General features: G+C 41.4%; 1 protein-coding gene across 1 annotated transcript in view; it reads left to right on the top strand.

Moving 5' to 3' along the window:
- The first annotated feature begins 15,457 nt into the window (after positions 1-15,457).
- The window catches only part of PPP2R5A (protein phosphatase 2 regulatory subunit B'alpha), a 42,770-nt gene continuing 35,065 nt past the window's right edge, over positions 15,458-23,162 (top strand). Inside the window, exon 1 of the mRNA XM_005523349.3 lies at positions 15,458-16,208. Within this exon, the coding sequence (XP_005523406.1) occupies positions 16,058-16,208 (151 nt within the window). The 5' untranslated portion in view covers positions 15,458-16,057. The remainder of the gene's footprint in view (positions 16,209-23,162) is intronic.

The following is a 23,162-nucleotide window of genomic DNA, read 5'->3' as shown; positions in this document are numbered from 1 at the left end:
AGCCTGCACAATGCAAGCAAATTAGGCTTCCATCCAAGGTGACACAGTTACCTTTCTCCCTCTCTGTTTACTCCATCTTTCAGAGGTGGAAACTTTAGCTCAGTTTCACTCCAAAAGGTAGCTGAGTGTCTTAAAACATCAATGCCTCATCATCCCCATACTGAGAGTTTAAAAGAATGCAACTTCAGGACATCTGTCAACTGCATCTCCACTGACTGTAGAGGGAGCATAGATCCCTAATTTAGGCACCTTTTGTGTCCAAGATTAGTTTATACAAATACATCTGAAATACACAAGTTATTTAATAATTATTTTATTTCTGTGGGCTTATCCAGCACCGCAGGGGAATGCAGCTGTTTGGGAATACAGATAAAAATAACAGTGTGTAGAAGTTGCATGGCTTGTGTGGAAGTGCAGAGTCTCAAGCCCTCGTAGAAAAACTGCCCCGGGCAAAGGATGCTCAGGGGGGTTCTGCACCTCAGAGCCCCACCAAGATTCAGGCTTCATGGAAAACAAATATACCAGGTATTTGAAAGGGGTGGCTTTGGATCCTAAATTTTCCTACCTGAGCAAACAAGTGAAAACTTGATAAGAACACTTGTTCTCTACACCCCATTACCAATCATGAGAGGATGTCAATATTCAACATGAAGCAGTCTTTTCACCACTATGGATAGGAGCAGTACCTTCATCTGTGTTTCTGGGCCCTGGAGTCACACCTGGGAGTTTTTTTCTATACAGTTATTGTATAGTAAGACAGCCAGCACAGCCCAAGGATTTTGTTTTGTTTGTTTAAAACCTGCTTTTGGCCATGAGGTGTTGAAATTCACACTTCAGCTGCTGAAGCAACAGTCTGGGATGACATATCACAGAAGTGAGGCCAAATGATTATCAGGGAGAGATATATCATAAAACAAAATAAATGACAAAGAAAAATGGGCCATTCTAAAAGCAAATAAAAACAGTGTAAGGTGGTAGCACAAACAAACAAAAAAGCAAGAAAAAAAATTACAAGAGCTCACACCACTCTTTCAAGACACAAGAATACTCAAATAAGGGCAGCAGTATTCACTTGAAACTACACAACAGGACTATAGTCCAGCTGCTTTATTATTCTCATATAAAAATGGATCTAATATTAAACATTGCAGCTCCTTGTTAGAACATGAGGAACTAATGCTGGCTGCACACTATGAATCACAGTGAGTATCTATCTGCATTTAAATTTACTGGAATTTGAACAAACTGACCTAATAGCTAAAAATACAGTCTAGTTCCCATATCTACAATCCCATTTCTGCCTATCCTAACAGTTCACAGACAGTGATGGTTTGCTGTGAAGGTACCAGTCCCTTCTCTTTCCAAAACAGAATGTGTTGCAAGCTCTGACTGATTGGCATGGACAGATATTCAAGCAGACAGTTCTCTGAGCTATCAGTTCTTAACTTCTGCATTGCCTGGACATGATGACAGGAATCTAGAAGTTAATTACCTTGCAATTTTCCTTCCTTAAAATTATTTTGTAAGACTGACTTCTGTCTCCTGCTCTAAGACTGTGCAAACACCACTACTTGCCTGTGTTTGGTCCTGAATGGCAGTGGCAGTAGCAAGCACGGAAAGTTATCTTCTTCCTGCTCACAGATATAAAGCAAGAGAAAATAAAAAAAGGGTGGATTTTAACATCAGAATTACCATATATATCATGACTTCTCTAAAAGGTATAAAGTTTCCCACACTGGAAGTGATTTAACAGAAATATCATCCAAAGATAAACTGATAAGTAAGTGGCTGTATCTAGTTTTGCATAGGCAGCTGTCTAATACCATGCAGCCAAAGCCGATTAGATTGAATGATTTCCTACAACACATGTAGATGACCCCCTTACAATATGAAATTGAGGGTTTTGTCATGCATAAAAGCAAATTCAAGCATCCACATCCACAAGTCAAGCATGGAAAATTATAATGATTCTCACATAGTCATGTCACTGCATCGTTTAGAAACTTCACCAAATACTGCTAATCTTGCAACACATTTGGCAATTCAGATAGTGGGACTAAAGCAATTCCATAAAGTCAGGATACCTCCAGTATCCAGCAGATGTATCTTCCTAAATCATCAGGTATTTGTTTAAAATAACCAGCAGGTCTGACTTAAGACCACACACTCTTTGAAAGTGAAACAATTTTTCTCAGAGGAGTGTTGCCTCATAATTTGTGCAAAAGCTATAATTCCATTTAGCTGGCAACTTCATCTTGACAAGAAATAAGTACAATTATACTTTCAAAATTTTTTGTCCATTTTTTTCTTAATTTTTTTTTTTTATTTCAAAATGAAAATAAAAATTGCTACCGGCTGATTATAAGCAAATCATGCTAGATAAGACTTCTGCAAAACTCATGGTGGTAGTAAAATTATGTTCATTTTAAGTTGAACACTCTACCTGATCAAGTGTCATAGGGATTTGTAATAAGCAAAAAAGTTGTAGAGGCAAATTTGAAAAATCAATTTGTTCACTGATAAACTAAATTAACTATGAAAACAGAGGAGCAAGTTTTGTAAGCTTATTTTCCAAACAATACTACATTTTTCCCCCTACATCATGCATTGTTTCTGTCTCATACTCATTTTCTCTGCTCTCAAACCAGAAGCAGCACTATAGCAAAATAGCCAAATCGTGACCACCACTGGCAAAACCCTTTCATTTTGAAAATCATGTCCCTATCCTCTCTGGGAGTAGAGGGTCATTGTGCTCCACAGAGGAGGTAACCCAGTCTGGGACAAATCTGAGAGTCAGGATATTATTAGTGCTGAAGGTCATTATCTCTTGGGAACACAGTAAGGATTAATCACAGACTAATGACCATTCCTGGCCCCCATGGAGGAATTTGGGGGGTAGACAAGGAGGGTTTCAGAAGCAGGAGAGCTGGGTCTGCCTCATATGTGACCCTGGAGCTGCTGGGGACCCGTGGGGACAGATCCTGTGCAAGCCCACTATGGCACTTCCCAAGGTCTCCCTGCTGCCGCCTCCAGCCCCACCTGGATTGACGTGCTAGTGTTAAAATGCAGGTCGTGCTATCACTCAAAACCAGCTGGCAGCTCCATCTTTTCCTGCTCTCTCAAGGAAGTGGGACGTACGCAATCCCACCGTCTGTTGTCCTGCCCGTCAGAGGTACCCCTGCGACAAATCCCAGTCTGCTGGCCAACTTTAACCAAAGAAGGGCAGGGGTCTGAAAGACAAAAGCAACTTCTGAAGTCATGCAAATCTGCACGTGGGTTGTGCTCCAGCACAAGAGGATCTCTGTGAGAGCTCTACAGCCCTGGGGTTTGTGTCTGGTCAATGTGCAGCAGACCCCAGAGCCAGCCCTGGCACCATCAGTGTCCTGCCCTCAGGGGCACTGGGACACCATGGAGGTCATAGGGAGTCACCTCACCTCCCACAATAATCTGTGGTTAGTGAGGTGCTGCAGGACCTCGGGCACCTACCACAGGGAATCAGGCCCCTTTAGCTTTGCTGCACAGCTTGCTGTTCCCTTCTTTGTATTAATCTACAGAAGAAAAAACCCAGTTAAAGGTCACAGCAACACAGATAAGTTTGCAAAAAAGTGTTGTCAAGAAGCCAAAATTTTAATGTCTGATAAATCCAAGTGCATCATACTGACATAGCATGGAAACATGACACTATTCTAACTTCTGATGCTCACATAATCTGTACATTACATTCTGAGACACATTAAAAAAAAAATTCTACTGTTTTATTTGGAATTTTATGTTGAACTAGGCCTGTAACTCACATGAAACAACAGTGAAACCTAAAGAACTTAAAAGCAGTTTTCCAGTGGTTTCTCTTGTGGAGATGAACATGCATCTTTGGAAACCATTAATCCCTAACACTGAAGGGAAGGCACTAAGGGAAATCTGATAAGCACACTAGCATCAGTTTGCAGTCAGTTGACAATAACATTTTCTAACTTTGAAAGCATCATAAAAATGTGTATTTCCTTACCTTGTTTATACCCAGTATTTTCTGGAGAGAGCTACCCTAATCTCCTGGAAAGAATCATACCTTATGGTACCAGCCACAGTAGGTCTGTACCCTTGGGAAAGCCCAGGATCACCAATTGGACTGGCTGAGGAGGAAGGGAAAGGGAAAACTTCTGATTTTGGACAGAAACCATGAGAATAGCCTGCTTTTTTTAACCTTAGCTTCTTTTATACCTTCTTTTAACCATTTCCTAACTAGAATTGGTAACGTGCAGTTTACTTTCTGTAGAAGAATTGGATCCAGTATCTTTGTTCAGTTCTGTTTATTAATTAGGGAGGAAAAACATCCTGTGTCCTTGAAAGCAAAAGGAATCAAGCAGCAGAAGAGGCAGGCTTTACTTACAAATAAAATCCCCTTTTTAGCTAACAATCTGGCCAAAGGTTCTCTTTTTAAATTATTTTTAACACTGCCAGGCTATTGGTGCTTCTGTGGCTGCAGTGATCCCTTTCTTACTGTCCTGTCTCAGCTTCTGTTTTTTCTGCCCCCCTTCACAGAACAATAAACATTTACCAAATTGAACTCAGTGAAACCTCTTTACCTGCATATGCTCGCACATTGGAAAATAGCTTCTACTGTTTTGGTCACCTGATCCATAAAAGATCCCTTTTCTTACCAGTTCATTAACATTTACCTAAATATATTAAAACTATTTACTCCTCAAAATGGCTAATTAATAGTCAGATGTAGCCAAATGATAGCAGCATGCAATCTTGATTAAAGCCACCTAGCATGACTTGGCCTATGAAAGTATTACAATTTTCATGCACAGAATTTCAACTCTGGTGTGCAGAGCTAAAAACAACAGTAAATCACATAGCACCACAGTTCCTACAGCGACAGAGTGTTTGCAGTTAAAAGAGTTCAGTCATCAGTGAAAGCAGCAAATGTAAAAAACTGAACATAGCTTAGAGGCAGAAAGAAAAGAAACTGCTTAAGAAAAGACTGATGAAATTGACAGATTCTCAAACAATGTCAATCAGTATATCTTTGGTGAAGGTGATGAATTCCCTTAATGTAATGGAGCTAAAAAAGCTGCCCAAAGCAAGTACTAGAAACAACGATGGTCACAAAAGTACCAGGCAGAGGGGAAAACATAAATTAATGAAAATTATTTTCACTTTGCATTATCTAACAAAAGAAAAAATACTTTATATAATTTTCTTATTATTAATCAGATGAACAGAACATTCCAATTTCTACTTATAAAGGATATAGCCCCACTCTCACAAATACTGCTGACAGTCTCTTCTTGTGATCTGCACAGACTTCCAAGTTTCCTCAAACCTGTAACAATAATCCTGAAAAGCATAAAGTGACTGGGCTGCAACCACTTCTAAAGTGTGAGAAACAAAGAGGAAAGCATCCCTTTCCAAAGGGAGAGCAGCTGGACTAAGAGAAGAAAAGCATACACAGGTTTTGTGGTGGGATAAGGATTTTTTGTTAATCCTTTGGTATAGCTCCAGCTTTGTAGGTGCTTTTTCTACAGTATTGTTTAGCAATAGGTCAGATCTCCTGTAGAGTATCCACAAACTTCCTGCATCTTACCTTGTCTCCTCAAAATCAGAGTGCCTTTTTTTGTCATTTCAGAGTCTTATATTTAAATGCCCTTTTCTCCTGCTTCAAAAAATTGTCTTTCTTTCCAATCCAAAACCTTTGAAGGACTCCTAAGTCTTCCCCTTTGTCTTAAATTGCAGTGCAAGATGTAACCAAAAGTATGTATTCTATTACCAGCTGTTAAAAACAGGTGGGGCAGTGTTCTTTATCTCTTCCATGACCCATCCCTCATAACTCCAGGGGGATATCTTCTGTTAATGGGCCATGGAGTCTCAGTGCATGACTGATAAAATTACAACATCCCATTGTGAGATGCTCCACCCAGGGGGAGGAGCCAAGCATTCCTGCCTGGATATAATCTTTATTATTAATTTACTTGGAACACCACAGGCAGCCTTTCTCCACTGGATTCCCAGAGGAAGACTGGACCATTCTACTTCCCACTTTATCTGGCACCACCATTAAAGGTGATGGCTCTCCATCACTGACAAGTATGTGGTACAGACCCAGCAGCAAACAGCCTGTTCCACATTAAAAACATGACATTTACAATAATGTTGTCCAAAATTCATCAGATGAGTAGAACATGCAGGCCACCTCATTTGTCTGGGATCAAACAGTTTAAATGTCATTTAGAAGAGATATTTTATGGATTTTTTCCGAACATAGACTGAGCCTGTTTTCACCTCACAAAGAGCAGCTGACCAACCAAGACAATTTGCACAGATATTTAAGTAAGACTTGGGTAATAATGATTATGATTTTTTCCTTTTTTTCCCCCACAAAAAAATAATAAATCCACAGAAACAAAAGCTTTTGAAATCCCCACTGCCCTGCTGGACAGGGAAAGCAAATGCTAAAGACATTTCAGTCAAAATAGTTTTGTAGTGTTTAGTAATTATATGTGTAGACAGCAATACACTCAAGCACTGGATTACAGCAGAGACATTTCTATCTCAAAAAGCCAGGAACTCTGAAATCTCTGGTAAAAATTATGGATGACAGAAAATATTTTTTTTATCTGGAACAAATATTCAGGGATATGAACCACAGAAATCAAATATATAAGGTTAGTTATATAAAGTACCAATTTGTCTGCATTACTTTGGAAATGTGGTGAATATTAATAAAAATTATCAAGAAAATATCCCATCTTCTACCCATTAGGGTGATCAAGAAAAAAGATAGTTGACTGTGCCTGTACTGAATAAAACTGGAAGATACTTTTAACTATAGAAACTATAGAAATCAGTTTAGAACTGATCCTCTTAGAATAGCATTGAGCTTTACTTAGACATCAGCTCATACTTCTGCTGCCTGCCATGCTTTACTTTCCCCACTTCAATGTAATTTTTTCAAGGAAAACTTAATATTTAAAAAAAAAAATTCTGAAAATGGAAACCTAAGTTTTAAATTATAAAATTTGACTTTTTGGTTAATTTGAGAGTTTTTCCTTAATGACATGAATCAGTACATTTTATGTCAATGTAGATTTGATGAGTTTGGTGGTTCTGTGGTCTTCAAAAACTAGAGGAGAGAATAATCAGGCCACCAGTTTTTAAAGGAAAAGTGTATTTTTCTTGCCTTTAAGGCAAGGGGAATCTGAGATACTCCTGTATGAGAACATGCATATAATTTAATAATCTAGAAAGGAACTAGCAAGTGCTCAGTTATACTGCAATTATTCTGCTTCACCACAGAGAATTCTGAGGTCTGTTAAAACAGAAAATAATTTGAATTTTTTCTTTTCTTATAAGTTGCCAACTTTTTTAGCAAAGAGACAGACCAAGTAGCATATGCATTTACTGTGATCCATTCTGACCAGTGCTGGCTAATTAAGGTTTTAGCTAATTTATTTTTAAAACATGGCTTGAGCTAGAATCTGAAAACTCTTGTTAGGTAATACAAACAAGAACTGAAGACATGTTACAACTGAGAATGAAACAGCACTTCTAGTTCTCATCTTAGTGGAGGCTGTAGGTGTCACTGACTGCAGTTCATATCACAGTAGCAATTTTTACTTAAGGAAGACAACATCCTTTTAATGTGTGAAATAACCGGCTGGTAAACTCCAATGTTTGAAAAGGGCCACTAAAAATTAGAAGGTTGAAGTAATAAGTGGTGGGCTTAAGTGGAAAACCTTAAAGAAAGGCTTTTTGGTCTGTAAATAATCTTTTCCAGCTAATCAGTTTTGTTTCATTTGAAGAAATATCAAATAGCTATGTGGAATACTTTTCCCCATTCCTTGAACTAACTGTCTCTTCTAAGACATCAACAGGGCAAGATTTGCCATTCCTTCTTAGCATTTTCCCAAAGGGTTAAGCAGAACTGGTAGAACTTGCATATGTAAACGTTATATATGTATATACACACATATATATACACCCACACAAATGTGTGCATATATATGGGGCAGCTTGTGCAGCATGGCTACTCCCTGGTGCGGTTCAAGCCAGAATAATACTGAAGATATGCTCATTGTTTACACCATCAGAGCATTGAATTATGTGTTGTCCTGTATGCTCCTTCAAAGATGAAATTTTGAAGAAATCCAATCAGGTGTGATGGTAGTAAGACCAGCCTGAGGGAATCCCATCCCTGTCCACCTGCTCCACCTCTCCAGGGGAAAAGAGGGTTGTGACTTCTGAAGCCAGCTTTGCACTGAAGCCAGGGTGCCTTTTAATGACATGGTAAACACCACAGAACTCTAGAACATATATGGAATAGCATTCAGTATAAAAATTCTATCTTTTCATACTTTTATATGACTGGGTAAAGATAAATATGTCTACAGCAAAATTTCAGGTTGAAGCCCGCTATACTATGGTGAACAACTCATTGTACAGTGTTAAGAAAATAAATATATTTAAAAATGTGTGGTTGCCTCGACTTTTAAGAATATTCAAATCTATTTCATATTCCAGATACTTGGCTACCTGTATTCACAAAGCTCTTTCTTGAAAGTGAAAATATAGCACCATTTCCCCTGCCATGTTCAACTTTCTCTTTCTTAAAGAGCAAAGGGATACTGCTATTTAGATTGCAGGAACAGCAGGAAGAACATTTGCCTGTTTAAATATTCCCTTTCTGAAAACATGGCTTGTTTATTTACTTAAAATTTGTGAAAACACACTTTATAATTGGTTTTGTAAAAACAACAATAAAAGGAACAAACCAGAGTCATGAATTCAAATTACTACAACAGTACAAAAAGGCTTATATTCAGAGGCTAAAAACATGCTATGTTGTTAGCTGGTAAATCAGGATGGAATTCAGCTCTTCCAAAAATGGCAAGGTCACACACTGTCTGATCACATTTGTACTACATGAAGTTTTATTTCACTCAAAATCTTTGTCTTTTTAGTTGGTGTTGATCTAAGATGTTAGAAATGATTGCAGTCTACAGAAACAAGGTGGGGGGGAATCAGTTGTTAAACATGTCTGACTCTTGGAGATAATTCAAATGGAAAAAAAAATCCAGGTCATTGGCCTTTTTAAATAGACCCCCGGCAATATTTACTCCTCCATAAATAGCACAGTCACATGAAATAAAACTGTGTTCAGTAAAGCCTGCAAAACAAAAGAACAATTTACAGACTGGAAGGCAAACTGTGGCTCATGTGTTCGCTGGGGAGGATTAAGTGAGCTTGCTGCCCGGTCTGTGCTTAGTGACTGTGGTGTCAGTTCCGCTGCAAGGAGAGCAAGTCAGGTCACCCAAGGTGCTCCATCCTTCAGCAAAGGCCGGGAAACCCCGGGATCCTGCTCCAGACGGTGACTTGTGAGCTCCACTGCCTTTACCCGTGACTCAGAGCACATCTACATAAGGAAATATCACGGGCATTACTGCACCGCTTTAATTCAACCATCACGGCTCTGGTGCTCTAGGAAGGGCAGCACATTTCCCTGAGGTAGACAAGTCCTAACATGGAGGCACAGCCTTCTGAAATACCAGTAACACCATTTAGTGCACCTGCTTGCAAAAATACATATTTTTGGATGATACAGACAAAAGGACAAATGAGTAAATTAGAATAAACATTATTTACATTTCCCTAAAGCTCACGTCAGTCTCTCCTGTGTGCTTACCCACACTTAAGACTCTATTTCAAGTCTTACTTTTTAAATTTTTTCCTCAAAGATACAGCTCTGGAAATCATGTTATTACATAAAAGCCACAGCTATCTCTTCCAAGTCTCTTGCAGCTCTGAAAACACTTGAAAACGTGAAACAACTGCACACAAAAACTTTGTAACCCGTACAACAAATCAGTAGTATCCACAAGGGCATGTGACTTTATTTCATTCATTAACTGGGGAGTGGAAAGATTGATTTTAATTAAATCAATATTTGGGACTCTTCCTTACTAGTATCACTCTATGTACACTGGTTATGCAAAATGAGGTTAAACAATGCTGCTGAAAAAGTATTTGTGGGATCTGAGCCTGGTTTGAGGGCAGATTTGCAGGCAATGGGTGCCAGCCCAGTCACCAGTGGGCTGTGGAGAGCTGTCTGCTCGGTGCACTTGGCTTTGTTTCCAGTTGCTAAGTCACAGCAGAGACACATGAAAATATAGAAATACTTTTCTGCTATTATTCTCTGAGGAGAATAGAACTGCAAGGGAATAGAACTACAACTCTAGATGCAGACACAAGTCTTTACAGAAAGTATTTTACACCGTCAAAGTGCTTGGAAACCCTGGTACAGCAAAGCCTTTCCACCTTGGATTTAGGGAGAGATTTTCCCTATCCTCTATTTCTCCCCACTACAGCCTATATATACCTGGTTTGCAACTCTTGGCCGTGTTTGTACTTTTCTGCCTGCCACATTCAGTAAGTTTCCAAGCAGCTGATTCTTAGCATGCAGTAATTCTTGTTAGCCTGCTAAGAAGCTGACAGAATAAACCTTGCTGTTTGTTTAATTCCCTTCAATGAGCATTAGGAATTACTCCTGAAAGAACTCGGGCTTCCAGGTGTTCTTTTTTGCATGCAAGTATTTTATACCAGAAGTAGTTCCCTCTTATTTCCAAAATGCTGTGTTGAACAATCTTTAAAGCTTAAGATAGTGCTTATGGGCATTTATAAGGGTCTGATTTGCCACAGACAAATGCATGTAGGAAGTGGTAGTGAAAAGGCTACAATGTTTTTTGTTGTTGGCAGTGGCAGCTGGTTGGTGGGTTGGTGGGGCTTGGTGTCATTTTTGCATTTCAGTGAATACAGGTATCATTTGTTACATTTAAAAATACCATGAATCCACTCCTCTTGCTGAAGATCTTTACCCATTTTATACATATAAAATGCAAACAAATCTTCAGCACAGAGAATAGATTAATTAATACACATCTGCTCATGCTCTATAGATTCTTGCTAAGGAAATATCATGGCAAAGATGTTAACTGACTTTGAAAGCTTAGTTGTAAACCTATGTCCCTAAGGGATGCTTTGCATCTTACTGAGCCAGAAAGATTGCTGTTGAATTCTCAGACAGCACTGTTTACACCCAAAATGACAGTTCAAGACACAGGCAGAATTAAGGAGTTAAACTGGGATACATTTTCATTGGACTATCAGTTACAATAATCCGTGTATTTTTGCCTGTGCATACAAAATTCTTAAAATACATTTTTTTATTTGCAACACAATCACACTGGATTGTCTGACAGAAGACTCAATTCAAAGGTTTTTAAAATCACAACAAGAATCACAGCTAGTTTTAACAATCCATTGCTTGCATATACCCATACACATAGTTTTGTCTGGAAAGACTGTAATGATGTATTCACAGGTATGCTGAAGGAAGTCAAACTCAGGACCATTGCAAAGAAGATCTTGCCAACTAACCTTGGAATTCCAATCCCTGAATTTCAGATTCTGCACTGGGAAGAAGGTGACAGATGGCCCTGAGATAACTAATGCTGTATTATTCAAGGATTTATCAAGCAGAATACTTGGGAACATGTATGCTAGACATCTACTACCCAACACAGACTACAGAACATGTAAACATACAATTTATCCTGAACTAGGTGAATATCTCACTTGGTTTTGGTGGAGTATCAGTCCAGGAAGTATTTTAAGCTAGGACCAAGCCACTCCCATTTGCAGACAGGCTGGGTGAGTTGGAGCTGTTCAGTCTGGAAAAAGGGAGACATTAGAGCACTTCCTGTATCTAAATGGGGTCTACAAGAGAGCTGGGGAGGGACTTACTAGAAGGGCATGTAGTGACAGGACAAGGGACAATGGTTTTAAACTGAAAAAGGGTAGATTTAGATCACATATTAGGAAGAAGTTCATCACTGTGAGGGTGGTGAGGCACTGGAACAAGGTTGTCCAGAGAAGCTGTGGATACCTCATCCCTGGAAGAGTTCAAGGCCGGGTTGGATGGGGCTTTGGGTAACCTGGTCTAGTGGAAGGTGTCCCTGCTCACGGCAAGGGGTTTGGAACAAGATGAGCTTTAAGGTCCCTTCCAACCCAGGACATTCTGTGATTCTATGAAATACCCTGAAAAACTGCTGGGTTTGTGCAGTAGTAAACATAAGCACAGTTGCAGTCAACAGGGCTTTTCATTTTCATTTTCATTTTGAGAGGGAAATAAAATTTTCTCCACAAACCTTTTTGGCTGAGAGTTCTCCCACTCAGGGCATAGTCTTTACTAAAATATTCCTCCCACTGTCTCTGAGAAGAGCTAGATTCCTGGCAGCTTGGCCTCTAAGCATCTGTAGAGAAGAATGGGAAAGCAGAGCTGTAGTTAACTCCTCATACACTGGCAGCCAGGCAACTCCCTGTAGCAAAAATCTGGTAGCAACCTGGTACTTGAAGCACCAGGTTTGCTAGCCAACTCAGCCAGGATTCTGCAAGTTAATGATGCGTCATGTTCTTGTTCACCTTTCCAAAGGTTTCTCTTCTGGGTAAAAAGATGATAAGACAGAGCAAGAAATAATCCTCTGTGACTAAATGAAAAGAACTGTAAATGTGACTTTCAGTAAAATCTGCTCCAGAATGTTGCTTCTGCATTCTGAATAATGATCATGAATGATAATGAGCCTTCTTCCAGGCTAGAGATATGTGAGAGGTTTTGCAGAATCAAGGCTTCAGTGCATATTGAGGGCCCTGATTTAGGAGTGGGAATAACTTGGCATAAAATTACTATTCACAACATTCTCTGTGGACACCATGGACTTCAACAAATTGAATCTGGAGCCAGCAGCTTGTAACCTGGCACCATCCCTGTGTGCCTTTAAATGCACTCTGAAAACCAGGGGCTCCAGAAGCTGACTCAGAGCAGCTCCGACAGCTGTGTAGGAAGCAGTATGTGCAGAAAGTGGGGAAGGGCAATCTCCAGCCCTCTCAAACACAGTTATTTCATACTGCCACTCACAGCTCCCGCTTTCATTTTTTGTCTCCAAATACCCTTGTCCAGCAGGCCTGTATGTTCCAGTGATTTCATCTATTGATGCAATTCCACTACCTTCAAGTGTAACTTAAAGCAAATGTTACCATTTCAGTTTGGGAAATGGTGGCTGGTCACCAGAGACACTGCTCATTCTTTTCCAAATCAGAATAGTTATATTTAAAAGGCAAAAGAAAACTCAATGCCTAAAAGTACTTCTCATTTATTTGAGAGAATAAAAGTTTCATTTTGTGTAGCTGACTCAGATTTCACCAATGTCTCTTTTACAAGTGATACGTGAAGATGCAGTCTGAAAATCTTACAGTGCAGTCAATATGAAAATCCCATCATTGCAAGACTACACCTATTATTTATGGAGGTCTTGGTGTCATGAATTTTGACTGCAAACAGATTTTTTTATAGCACATTTTCAAACAGCATTTCTAAGCCTAAGCAACCTTGGGGAAAACATTTTAAACCTCAGAAAAAATGTTTTTACATTAACTAGAACTCACATAAAGCTTCCTTAACAAATTCTGAAATACTGATGAAACTCTAAAGTAGACTCTTTTACCCTGGAAACTGGCAGCATGGCTTGAGTTGCCAATAAACAGTACATAGGACATGCTGGTCAGTGTCAGTTTCTAAAAATGGGTGCAGAAGAAAATGACAGCTGTTGGAGGGCAGGCAGGAACAGAGGAACACACCAGTACAGAAGCTTGGCCCCAGTGATCTCTCAGTAGGAGCTGTGGGCCTTGAAGTGAAGTGAGAATTAACCAGGTAAGGAATGCAAGGATTTCCTTTACTGCAATCACTGAAGGAGCTGGCAGTTTAAAGGACAAGTGCCTAAAGACTGCTATGTTGTCTTTAAAATGGATTTTGTAACATAAAGAAATGAAATGAGAAGTCTACAACACCTACAAGAAGGATGAAAGTATATTACACTGATAACCTATAATTTCTAGATAAGCTGTATCCAGAACTGAATCTAAAGTGTACAGGAAAGGATTCTCTGAGCGCAGCTCAGCAGGTAAGAATTATACAATATTCTGAGCCAGAAATGACCAACAAGGATCATTGAGTCCAACTCTTAAGTGAATGGCCCATACTCTCTCTCTCTCCTAAAGATTATTTCACCAAAAGCAAAAAAAGATGAGAAGCACACAAGTTAGAGCCTGTGTTGACAGAGGAAAGGAAAAATAAAAGAGACAGAAGGAAACAGTAGTTTCTACTGAACAAGCTACCACGGTCTTAGTCTTTTATGTTCACATAAAGCTATAATCATTTGGCTTTTGATTTATGGTTTATACACAAGAAGATTAAAGTCCAACTCATGAAGGCATTTTACAAACATTTATGGTGATCTTACTGTATTTATACCCTACCATAGGTGCTGGAACTTGAGTGTGCGCTTAAAATACTAAAAATACTTATTTGCTGAATAGGTATCCAAAACTATATAGCAAAAAGAAATGTGCTGATGCGCAAAAAACTTAGCTCTACGTGAACGGCTACCAGGCACCCCACGTGTTAGCAGTTCCGAACGGGGGAGGGGGGAATTGTATATGGAAACGGGACAGCGCAAGTCAGACCCTAATGCAGCCCCGTAGCGCACACACAGCCACAGCTCTCCTTTCTCAGGGCCAGGCTTCAGCCCGAGCCGCTTCACCCTCCCGGAGCAGCAGGATCAGTTTCTCCGCGCGCATCCATCCCTGGAAGCGCGGCACGCGCTGGGCTCAGGCAGCGCTGCGCCTCCAGCCCGCAGCCCCGTGCCTCGCCGCGAGCAAGGGAAAACACCACGGCCGTGCCGCTGCTCAAACAACCGAGTCCGCGCCGCGACGGAGGGAAGACGTAAAAGCGCCGAGGCGTCGGGAGGGTGGGAAAAAGAAAAGTCGGGAGCACTGGGGAGATGGTCACGGAGATGCGCTTGGGAGCGCACCCGCGCGTCGTCGCGACTCCCGGCGCTCTCGGCTCCCGTTCAAACACCCTTTCGGCGGCGTCGCTGTGAGCAGCACGAGCGGGTGCGCTCCGGCGGGCTCGGGACCCGCCGCGCCCGCGGCGCCGCTTCCCTCCCCGCCGCGGGATAGGCCGGCGCGCGCCCCGCCCGCCATCCCGCCCCTTCCCCTTCTCTTTCCCCTTCCCCTTCCCCCCGCCGGGAACCCCCGCCCTCCCCGCCTCCCCTGCTTCCGGTTGGAGGGGCCGGCTGTCAATCATCCGCTCTCCGGCGCGCGGCCCAACTCCCGCGTCCTCCCCAGGCCGCCGCGGGCGGAGCGGGGGGCGTTCCGCGCTCCTCTCCTTCCATTGGCTACTCTGGGCCGTCAATCACCTGGGGTAGCCAACCGCTGCCGCTGCCACCGCCCCCGTCCCGCCCCTCCCCCTCCCTCCGCTCAACTCCGCTCGCTCCGCCAAGTTGCGCGGCCGCTGCCCGGCGGCTCCGGGGCTCTGGCGACGTCGCGCGCGGCGGCCCCCAGCGGAGCGCGGCGAGGCGGGATGACGGCGGAGGCGCGGGGAGCGCCCGGCGGCGGCTGAAGGCGGAAAAGGGGCATATGGAAGCGAGCGGCTGAGCCTAGGGGGCGAGTCCGGCCGATGACAGCGGGCTCGGCTGAAGGGGACGCGGAGCGAGCGAGGCGGGAGCGGGGCAGCGGCGCCGCCGAGCCCGTCCCGCGGCGGGTCGCGCCGCGCCTGCCCTGAGGACAGCGGGACCCCGGGAGGGAAAGTTTGGCGCTCGCCCGCCCCCGCCCCGCCGGGCAAAGTTGTCTTTGGGTTTTGTTTGTTTGTTTTCCCTTTCCTCCTCCTACTCCCCCCCTTCCGTTCCCCCGGCGGCTCCGCGCGGGGAGGAAACGGCGAGGGAAGCAGGAACTGAGGAGCGACCCGGGAGCCTCCCCAGCGCCCGGCAGAGCCCGCTCCGCTCCTCTCTTCGGCGGTGTGGTGTGTGAGGGCAGCCAGGACTTCGTTTTTGGTGGTGTTTTTTCGTTGGGTTTTTTTTTTTTTTTAAGCCCCTTTGTTTTTTGCCCGCCCGCTTCTCCCTCCGGTACAATATATGCTCGTGGAGAGCCGCCCCGCCGCCCAGCCATGTCGGCGGCCATCTCTGCCGCGGAGAAGGTGGATGGCTTCACACGGAAATCGGTGCGCAAGGCGCAGAGGCAGAAGCGCTCGCAGGGCTCCTCGCAGTTCCGCAGCCAGGGCAGCCCGGTGGAGCTCTCGCCGCTGCCCCAGCTCAAAGGTACGAGCCTGCCCTCCCGCCCTCCCCTCCGGCTGCAGGTGCCGCTGCCCACACCGCCTGCCCTGGCTTGGCCCCTGCCCCGCGCCCTCTGCCCTTTAGCCGTGTCCTCCCCTGCCCCCGGTGCTTTCCAGGTAGGGACCCCGCGGCAGGAATTCCTCCTCCGCACGGGTCGGCTCTCGCTCGCTGTCCCGGGCGCTGACTCCACTAATTCGCCAACCCCCTTTTCTGGCTGGTTCGCGTGGTTTTTAAGGTCTTACGGAGGAAAATGCAGACGATGAGTTGAGTTCAGGAGTGCAGGCAGTTGCGCGCTAAACCTGGGAGTGAGCGGTGGCTCCTCCCACGGGGGATTTTGGGAAGGGGAACTCTGCCCGAGGCATAACACCCCGAGTTACCGGAGAGAGTTCGCGTTCGGCTGCTCCGTGCATTCGCACCGCTCTTGGACAGTGTTGGAACGACGTTTTGCTGCTCTCCAGGAGTTGCCTCGGAAACTTCCTCCTGCACAGTGCTGTGTGGAAACACTCTCAAGTGAATGAAAACTCTGGATGCTGGCATTGCTGAAACAGAAAATAGACAGTGAAGGTTTTATCCACTGTGCTGCAGCTAAAATCTGAGAAGGCTCAGTTTCATTAGGTTGCAAAAATGAAGGAAAGTTCATTGAAGCCTTCTGCGTCTTTGATCATCAGAATGCATTTCTGTATATTTTTAAAATTACGAGAAGTACGTGCTGGGGAGAGAATGCAAAACTTCTTATTAAGGCATTTGTCAGGTATTTGAAAAATAAGGGAGAGCGATTACCTTAACGTGACCTAGCATGTTAACTTTGTTTCCACTGGCTTTAAAGTCTTAAGGCTTTTGAAGCTGCATCATATGATCGTGGCAAAAAAAAAAAATCTGATTTGCAGCAAATATCCAAAATCTGAATAAGATATAGCAAACTTTAAAATATTCTCAGGTACTGGTTTTTTTTTCAGTTTGAATGTTATGGCATTTTACAATCGTGTCTCTAGTATTTAAGGATAGTCACTTTTTCCTGCTTTTTGAGTGGCAGATGTACATGAATCATAAATCTGGCTCTTAGCAGAAATGTTATTGACTAGAAATAAGCTTAGGAAGGGGAGTAACAAGGGCAGGGTTGTTTATTTGGTTTTAACATGTTTGTTGCAGTAGTTTTGGGTGTTATAACAACAGCAGGGGTGTTCTTGCTGCTTCTTTTGAACTTTCCTTTATGAAGTTGTGTCCTGTCTTGGTCCACTACTTTAATTTAAAGGATTTATAACCTGGATAATTTGTTTGAAATCAAGATTCAGTTTCTGCTGTTCCCATGCTGTTTTGACAATACGTTTTCCTCAGAACTGACTTTTAGGAACCACACTTGAGACTTTGTAAAGGCCCTTGGTAAATACTGCACATAGGTGGCAGACTTCAGAAAGTTTGGGTCCTGGTCCAGCAAACAGTTAAACATACGTGTGTTACGCAGGGAACAGTTCCAGCTCAAATCAGCAAAATGTCCAAGTTTGCATTCTTTACTGAGCTGGGACTTTAATATTAAAGTTTTTAACTCTGCATTATTAAGTCTTGCAGTTTTGTGAGTGTGGTTTTACAGCTTTTTATTTGTAACACAGAGAAATTTTGCATGGCATCAGCAGCTTAGATGTTTGGAAATTTGAAGCCATAAACCAGCAGAGGTATTTCTTCAGTTATGCAGGGTTTTATAGAAGTTTGAATCGCCTTATTGCCTTAAGTTCTTAAAGGAAAATCCCTTCAGTCGTTATGCTTATGATTCAGATGTGAAGTCTTTCCTTGGAGACCTGCTACAGAAAAGAAATTGTGGGCAAAATACAGTTTTATGAGCTGTAGTGTCCCAAGTAGCCAGTTTGCAGCAAGTCAAGCAACACTCCTTTTGCTTGTTTTTCTCCCTTAGGTTTGTGATGTTAGATTTGTCCTGAACATAGCTGTGTACATGGGATAGTTTCTTTTGATCTGTTAATACTCCCTCTCCTTTTTCCTCTTAAACCTTCCTTGCTCCTGAAATCAAAAAAGGTTTTAGAAAGAGTTTGGATCATTTTATAAAACTATTTGTTCTAATCACACATGTCTTGGGAAGATAAAGCTTTGCTTTATTTTTTAAAGTCGATATGGAATTTAGCAATAGTTTTGATGCTGCCAGTGCAGTATCATCTACAGAATCATGAGCCAGAATTCGCAGGGATGGGCTGGAAAAGGAAAGTACAGTCATTGTAATGATGCCTATGGGTGCTCAGCATACACTTTTGTAATTAGAATAAGTTTTTTCTTTTACAGACCTCTTCAAATAAATGTTAAATCTGAGGTATTTCAAACCTGTATTGGGAGAAAATTGAATATTTTTAGATGAGATGGCAATTTGGTATTATGCTGCTATAAAATATTTCATCTTGTTTATAGGTATTGTCTTGTTTCATCGCTTTTAAGAGAAAATATTCTAAGATAGGTATAAACAGTATTTTAAAACTCCCCAGTATGTTTGTCAGACTGGCCTAAAACACTTGTATCTATTTTACTGGAGGGAGAGATGTTCCAGAAGAAACGTAGAAATTACCTGTCACTTTAGAGATTACCTTTATAGGTAGAGAGTGTTGTGGGATTTTTCTTTTTCTCTAGGGGCTGTTTTGTTTGCCCCTGAAATGGCCAGCTCAGATGATGAGACACACTTTCAGAGTTGTATTGTTTCAAAGCCTTTAGACAGGTAATCTTAAAAATTAAAAATATGTATTTCTGCAGTTAATTGTACTGCTGCTTTGAATTACCAAAATTCTGTGCTTTGGGTGTGTATTTCTTCTCCCAGCAGTGATACAGCACATCTCTTACTAGTGGGTAACAGTCCCAAGTAGTACCTCAGGAGCAGGAGCTCTTCCCTTCAGAGGTGTTGTTGGGGGAGTGAGATTGAGAAGAGGAATGGCAAGATTGTGTGTTGTGATTAACATTCAGCTTGTCTTTGTGTGTGATGGTATCCTGTTTAGATGAAAGCTTAGCAAAACATAAATGATGGCAGGATACTCAAAATAATTTAGTAATTTGTTCTGCAGTTAATTTAGGTTTCCTAAAGCATTGTTATTCACGACAGTGTCCATCTGACTATATATATATTCTTCTTTTCATTTTGTTACCTAAAGTTTGCATAATAAAAGAATTTTGAAGACTCTTCAACCAAAATAATGTGCTGGAACACAGCAAGATTTTGCCATTTCATGGACAATTCCAAGAGTATTGCTTTTTAAGAAATCTGGCAAAGGGAGTGTTATTTTAATTGTCTTAAGAAGTGATAATTTTGTTCCAATAGAAAATTGTTTCAAGAGACTGCAATAGAACATGGCAGTTATCTTCATTTTTGAAAAAGAGATGCAACTTGACCTTGGAACCTGATCTGACTCTCTCCAGTAGATGTATGCATGCTTGTCTTTGTCACTTTTGGTTGAAGCAGCATGTAAGCAATATAGGTGAAAAGTGATGAACAGAAAACAGGACTCATTGGCCCATCAAGTTGTAAAGGAAATAGAATTTTTTTTTCCTGTGTACCAAACATATCTACTACAGCTGGAAAGAATAAAAATTTCCTGATGCTTCTTTCCCTCTCAAGAGAAGAATTGGAAAGTGGTCCAGAAATCTTTCAGCCATGGACTAGCAATAGAGGGATCTCTGTAGGGCTGAGAGTTACAAAGGTGGAGTGTACTGGAATGAGAAGACGTTTTTAAGAAGACCTCCCAGTGTGTAGTGTCAGCATTCAAATACAGGGTGTAAAATAGGTGTTAACTCTGGTTATTTTCTTTACTTAAAACCTTGAGAGAGAGCTTGGGTTTGACTGAAAACCAGTTGTGTTCCAAGTTAAGCTTTTGTGGAAATCTTGCAGGGAGGCCTAGTAACCTTGCTGATAGGTAAAATTTTAGTGTTACTAAATCTGAGGATCAGTTCAAGCCTCACACTTTGACTGGTTTTGAGTCACATAGTGTATGCTTCAGAGTGACATAAATAAGTGGAATTGAAAACAGCTGAAAGAAATTTTCCTGTCATATTAAGTTGCCTTTGCTCCCCAAGGGAAAATGTGCTTCAAAGTTTTAGAAAGGTTTACTTTTACTACAGCCTTAATAAATATTTATAAGTGAAAGGAGAGTTTTCTCTCTGATTTGCACTTGTTTTTTTGTATCCCTCATGATTCATTGTTATTTCCTCTTCTGTAGTCCTCCATCCTCCACCTTTTGAATTCAACATCCCTTGCAACTGTGATCATCTTGGATGAGTTTTACCTTAAAAGTGAGAATCTTTAATTCAGACCAAGAATGGATGTTTGTGAGGAATTTTTGTTTACCTCTTACTATAATCTCAGCAGGGCACATTATGAAGTAGTTAAAACTTCCTCTTAAGAAGTTACAATCTTGAGAAATAAACAATCTATAACTGATGAAAAAGCTGTAGTAGTTCCATAAAAAATGAGCTGTTTGAATTTTTTTTCTATATTAAGGAACTGTTCCTAGTTTATGGAGTGGAACATTTTAGTCTTTAATTCTTAACAAATTGACCTTTTTTATCCGTAGACTTGAATTTTTGGTCTTAGAATATACTTCCATCAAAAGCAACTCCTAAATATAGAGCCTATTGACAGTCTTCACATGAACTTTTCTATTTCAATCTTTCACATCTTCTGTGTGCCAGCTTAGTATCACATTTCTTTTTCCATATTCATTGCTTTCTGGTTTAGTCAGTAGTTTTGCAGGTGCTGAATTTAATGTTAGTTGCTGTAGGAGATACAAATTGAATTAATTATTCCTGCAGGCTATCTGATCAAAAGATGATTACTTCAATCTATGGATATGGGGGGTGGGTTTTAGCATCTGTCTATCTTAAAATCATTCAGTGCTTTTGAAAAGGTGTCATACCAACAGTTCTGGACAAATTCATATTCTTTTTAAGCAGAGGGGTTATGTGTTGTGATTAAAAAAACGCACTTCCATTGAGAACGCTGATAAATTCAGCTCCTATACCCTTGTTGTCCTGATTCCTGTTTTAAATCTAGCAGGTTAAAATGATGACTTTTAGCCGCATGTGGATTTGTATGGTTGGAGCTCAGCCCAATTAGATGAATAGGTAGTAAATTACACCTGTTTTAGAAGACTCCATTGGCAAAATGCTCTACTATAAACTAGATGGTGACTTCTTTTTAAAGTCTGAATCATTGATTCCATCAGAGAATTACTGAACTAGTTTCAAGTTTTGCTGAATTTGTGGCCAGTTAATAATGTTGTCTGCAGGACGCCTATTTCACAGTATATTTCTGACTCAAAAGCAGAGTTCATTATAGGTAAGGTTGCCTTCAGTTTTCCTTCACCAGACCTTATTCTCAGCTGCTTACAACATTGCTGAACTGTTTGGACTGAAGTTTTCCATGCCAAGTATGGACAGCTTTATTTGCAACTATTCCTCAGGGTAATTTTCTTAGTTTCAGCAAAACCAATTCAAGCTACTTTGAACACTAGAGGAAGGATAAATTGTAGTGTCAATATTTAAAACAAACCAAAACAAACATGAATTGAGTTGAGGTTTAATGCTTGCTGTAATTTAGAGCTTAGCATGTATTTCTTAACGCAGATGAATCTCATTTGGTCCAAATTCTTGTTTGGTCCAATTGTAGCTGCTGTAGCTCAGCAGCAGGACTGATGAGTTGGTATTTACCAAGCTGAGCTCCTTCAGGATCTGCTCTGCTGCTCCCATCTGCAGTGCTCTGGGAGGCTGCTCTGTGTGGCTTTCTAGGGGCTTCTTGTCTGTAGTTCTGCTAGGAGAGCAGTCAAGTGTAGGCAAAACCTGTCATTTTCTACAGGCAAGCGCCCAGGAGTACATTACAGGTGGAGGCATGGCATGGAACTGCTGAGGTGATGGAAAAGCTTAAGTGGGAATGGAGGGCAGAGGCCAGCTCCTCTCCAGTGGCTGCAGAGAGCTCAGTGTTTGGAGTCTCAACACTCCTATTGGCTGCAAAACTTTCTGTAAATGTTTCTTACCATATTCTCTTCTAATTTCTTCATAGTTTTACATTGCAGCTGTGGATTTTGAACTCCCGTGATCTTGCTGAAACTTCACAAGCTTAGGGTTTTCGTTCTGCACTTCAGGAATTGATTGCAGATTAGCTGGTTCATCAAATGAGAGGTTTTTTTATTGAGAATTTAAAATTGAGGAGAGCATAACTGTACATTTGGGGGTGGGAAGTGAAACTGGGAAAGGCTGGTGAAATTTAAATGCAGGATACTAGGACTCAGTATTCTAAGGGTATGGCGGCTATGGGAACAAACAGTAGTTTGATCAGAATTCAGCGGACTTGTATCCTGCTAAAATAGTAGCATGTAGTGCTGCAATGGATATAGTGAAAAAAAAAGGATATAGATTAAAAAATAAAAATACTGCTGTTGCATTGCCTTTTACTATTGGGAAAAGATTTCTATCTCATTCTCATCTTAAGTTTTTCTCTTTGCCATTGTTTCTCTTGATCTTACCAAGCAAAGCTTTGGTGAAATTGATGGGTTTTTGTCAGCTTTGTTGATATGATAGGATTCAGAAGAGAAATACAAACTTTGCTGGGGAGCTGGGAGGTCGAGGTGAGAGTAACAGCAAAAATAATATTTGTGCATGTCTATTCAAGAACAATGCTGCAAAAGGAAGATTTCTAGATTGGTCTATTTCTAGTAAATAATTTTTTAAAACACTAAGAGTTAAAAAATGAGAGAGTTACTCCCTACAAAAGCTTTCCACATGTTATACAAGTTTTGAATGACTGATTGGAAGTTTGTGTCTGAGACCATCACATGCTTGGAGAGTTGGCAAGCTGTGGGTAACAGTGAAAGTGGCACAGTAGATTTTCTCAGCTGAAAGAGGAGGTGGGTTGAGCAATTTTAGAGAAGGACAGTATAGCACAGGGCAGAAAGGCTGATCTGA

Source organism: Pseudopodoces humilis, chromosome 3 (genome assembly GCF_049639895.1).
Source record: "Pseudopodoces humilis isolate 2021_Gansu_Grassland_sample_001 chromosome 3, ASM4963989v1, whole genome shotgun sequence".
Classification (NCBI taxonomy): domain Eukaryota; kingdom Metazoa; phylum Chordata; class Aves; order Passeriformes; family Paridae; genus Pseudopodoces; species Pseudopodoces humilis.
The sequence above is the reverse complement of the archived record's forward strand: the minus strand, read 5'-3'. Positions and strand labels throughout refer to the sequence as shown.